General features: G+C 51.5%; 1 protein-coding gene across 1 annotated transcript; it reads right to left on the bottom strand.

The window, feature by feature from the left end:
* Positions 1-215: 215 nt before the first annotated feature.
* On the bottom strand, positions 216-3,140 carry CITED2 (Cbp/p300 interacting transactivator with Glu/Asp rich carboxy-terminal domain 2). Its single transcript, XM_058836450.1, has 2 exons — positions 2,874-3,140; positions 216-2,236 (listed from the first exon to the last, which is right to left on the bottom strand). Exon 2 carries the CDS (start codon positions 2,227-2,229, stop codon positions 1,507-1,509), a length of 723 nt encoding a protein of 240 aa, XP_058692433.1. The 5' UTR covers positions 2,230-2,236; positions 2,874-3,140; the 3' UTR covers positions 216-1,506.
* Positions 3,141-3,469: the final 329 nt, after the last annotated feature.

The following is a 3,469-nucleotide window of genomic DNA, read 5'->3' as shown; positions in this document are numbered from 1 at the left end:
TGTCCCACTATACTCCCCTTCTCCTAAGTCACTGGAAATGAAACTGTTTCCAGTGTCACGCAGATGTGGATTGATACAGCCATCTCCTGCGTTACCCTGTGAGAGGCGAGAGGCAGAGGGTGACACCCACCACCCTCCCTTCCCACTTCCACCTTTTACATAGCTCTTCCAGGTGACATAATGAATATACAAAAGAACAAAGTCTACTATATAAATGAAAGCAGATTTATAAAATTACAAGTTTAATAGATAAATATAATAAATACTTTATGCATCATAACTCTGGACAACTACATTTAAAGCAAGTATGTTGGCAAGTCACAAAAAAAGTTGCGCCCTCAGCAACTTTATTTTTCAGAAAACCACACTGACAGGCATATTACAATGTAACGCATGAGGCTTTATGCTGTAAGTATGTTCAAATCCCGCTCACCTACCGAGTTCACCATGACATATATATAGGTGTAGTGTACTTTCTATCTTGGAATGTCTTTTTGCACACCAACACGGTTGTACAGATAGATGTTCTACTTACCAGGGACAGTGGGGAAGAGTTTTGAAGAAAAATACTGGTAAAATGACTTCTAGAAAAACTAAAGCATTTCTTAACTTTTTATTGACATTGGCAAATTAAAATAGAATAAATTAACAATATTTTCTCAAAAAAATGTTTTGTACAAAAATACTGTCAAAATTTCCTGAAAAGCTTTCAACACAGTAGTATCTTTTCATGTACTGAATAAACTATATTAGCACAGTGTCAAAACGCTGAAGACAGAAACAAAATTTAAAAGAAAAAGAAAAAAAATCTGTGAAATGTTTGCCACTAGTCAACATTCCATCCACACCATATTATTGTCTGTACATATGGGGGAGGGGGAATGGGTAGCAGACTTTTTAAGTAACAGTATTACTTTTCCTGATCTGGAAAGGTTTGGCCCACATCTGTTAAGCTTCCAGTTTAGCGTATTCAGGAAAAAAAAAAAAATTAGTCTGCACTGCAATGCATAGTTAAAAATTAAGCAAGATGGCAGCTTTTGTGCAGTAGTATCTGCCCTTCAAAGTTCATGCAACCAACTAATGCAATTTTTTTTCCCTGTTCACTCAGAATTTGAATGCAGTTCAAGTCATTGGAAATCATAGTTTACAAAATCCACAAGATTAAGCAATTTGCCAAGATTAATACCTAACAGTCCGGCACTGTGGGAATTATGGGCACGTTACTGCAAGGAAATTAAGAGAGGGAGGTCGGGAGGGGGGCAACCAACATAAAAAGGCAGAGTTCACTAGATATTATTACTACAGGAGGGGAGGTGAGTGACAAAGCTACAAAAAGGAAAAAAAAAAAAGTGGCAACGATTTAAAAAAAAAAAAAAAATTATACAAGCGCATAGTTGACTCTGCTTTCCAGATTCTCACCTTTTCAAGCCCTGAAAAGTGAGACACCGTGTCTAGGGGAATGTTTTCATTCGCACCGATAAAAGTCCTTTGTTTGTTTTAAATGAATCAGCAGCTCACCCTGCTGGGCTGCTGTTTGCAAACGAAGTCTGTCATGAAGTCAAACTCGTTCTGTCCCAACCACAGCTCAGGAAGCTCCTTGATGCGATCCAGCCCCATTTCGATGACTAAGGACATGAGGACCTCCTCGTCGATGAAGTCCGTGTCTATGACATTGGGCGGCAGCATTGCCGCGGGGACGTGGGGGACGGCGGGCGGCAAGCCGCTGCCGCCGCCGCCGCCGTGCTTGGGGTTGCAGTCCCTGAAATGCTGCTGGCTGCCGCCGTTCAGCTGGTGGCTACCGGGGTGCAAGTCCGGCATGTAGTGGCTGTGCGGGTAAGGGTGGTGGCTGAAGTACTGGTTGTTCAGCTTCTGGAGCTGCATGCTGGCGCTCAGCTGCCCTCCCGGGCTGGCGACGGGGGGGGCCATGAACTGGGAGCCGCTGAAGCGGGCGGGGGGCGGCATGCTGCCGGCCGGGTGCCCTCCGCTCACGCTGCCCGGCCCCATGGCGTGCCTCACCCCGCTGCTCGCGTTCATACTCCCAGCTCCGTAATGTATATGGTCGCCCATCAGGGCGCTGAAGGCGTGCTGCTGCGGCGGCTGCTGCTGCTGGTGGTGGTGATGGGGGGTGGGAAACTGCCCCATGCCCATCCGATGCGCAGGGTGGTGGTGGAGCCCGCCGGATCCGTCGGGGAATCGCCCGTGGTTCATGGCCATCATGTGGTCTGCCATGGCTCACCTGGAAAGTTAGCGTGTAAATACATTAGGAAAATACACCCTCCTCGGACATCCAGCCGCCCTCTCCCGGACCAGCTCCATCTGCCTGGCCGTGGCAGAAATTACTTCGCTGATCCTGCAGTCCCCTCTCGTTCCCGGTGGAGGGAATTAAAAAAAAAAAAAATCTCCTAAAAATCTACAGTGTCTCCATCATGTAGTACAAAAGAAAAAATAAAAGGGGAGCCCGCGGAACGAAAATCCCGGTCCCCTCCGCTAATCCGGCGGGCAGCACGCCTTCCCACTCCAAGTCGCGCATACCTATCGGCGGGGAGCGTCGCATTCGGCCGCCGCCGCCGCCTCCCCGCACTCTCCGGAGCCGCCCAAGCCCCCCGGCTTCGCCCGCGCAGGCAACGGATTCCCACGGCACTCTCGCTAACTTGCGGGGAACAAGCAAAGAATTGCCAAGTCCCACCTAGCCGCTGTCAGCAACTTTTGGAATTAAGTCCCAATTATTTTGGTGAAAATACGGTAATGCACAGATAAGGACATGAAGCCAGGCAGCTGAGAAACACCTTTCCTCGCATGTTTATACAGTCACGTTTTTCCTGTTGCACACAAAAGGGACACCCGGCACCAGCCACGAGAACCACCGCACTCACCTCCCGGCTTCTTTCTTCTTCTCCTTCAAAGGTGGCGGTGGAATCAGTCAGCGAGAGTCACCCAGCATAGAGAGGGCTTCTCCGGCTCCCTGTCCCCGGCGCTGACGTGACCGGCGCCGCGATCGCTGCCGCAGCCCCGGAGCTGGTTCTCGCCCCTCCGCGAGGCGCATCGGCACTTGCCAACAATGAGCTGTGTTCCTTACACGGCTTTGGCCGCGGCTAATATAGGATTTCAGAAGGGAGGAGCAAAACCCTTACAGGCAACCAGAAGTAAAACCTGGAGCAAGCGGGGCGGGGGGGCGGGGGGGGGAGGAGGGAAAAGAGGGGGAAGAAAAGAGAAAAAAAAACCCGAACCCAAACCCCCAAGACCCAGCGCGCGCGCGCAGGCAGCGGGACACACGCGTGTTCGGAGACACGCGGGAAGGGGCCAGGCGGCTCGGGAAGGCACCCGCGCACCCCGCGCTCACAGCCTCCCCCGGGAACAAAGCGGGGCTCCGCGGCGGGGCGGCAGGAGCGGCACCCCGCGCCCCCCGCGGCCGCTCTCCCGCCGCCCACGGCCCCGGCCGGCCCCGTGCCCGGGCATCGCCGCTGCCCCT

This window comes from Poecile atricapillus, chromosome 3 (assembly GCF_030490865.1).
Source record: "Poecile atricapillus isolate bPoeAtr1 chromosome 3, bPoeAtr1.hap1, whole genome shotgun sequence".
NCBI lineage: Eukaryota > Metazoa > Chordata > Aves > Passeriformes > Paridae > Poecile > Poecile atricapillus.
This window is presented reverse-complemented; position numbering and strand designations above follow the sequence as displayed.

Excerpts from the sequence above, each read along its gene's own strand:
- CITED2 (XM_058836450.1), bottom strand. The coding sequence starts at position 2,229 with ATGGCAGACCACATGATGGCCATGAACCACGGGCGATTCCCCGACGGA.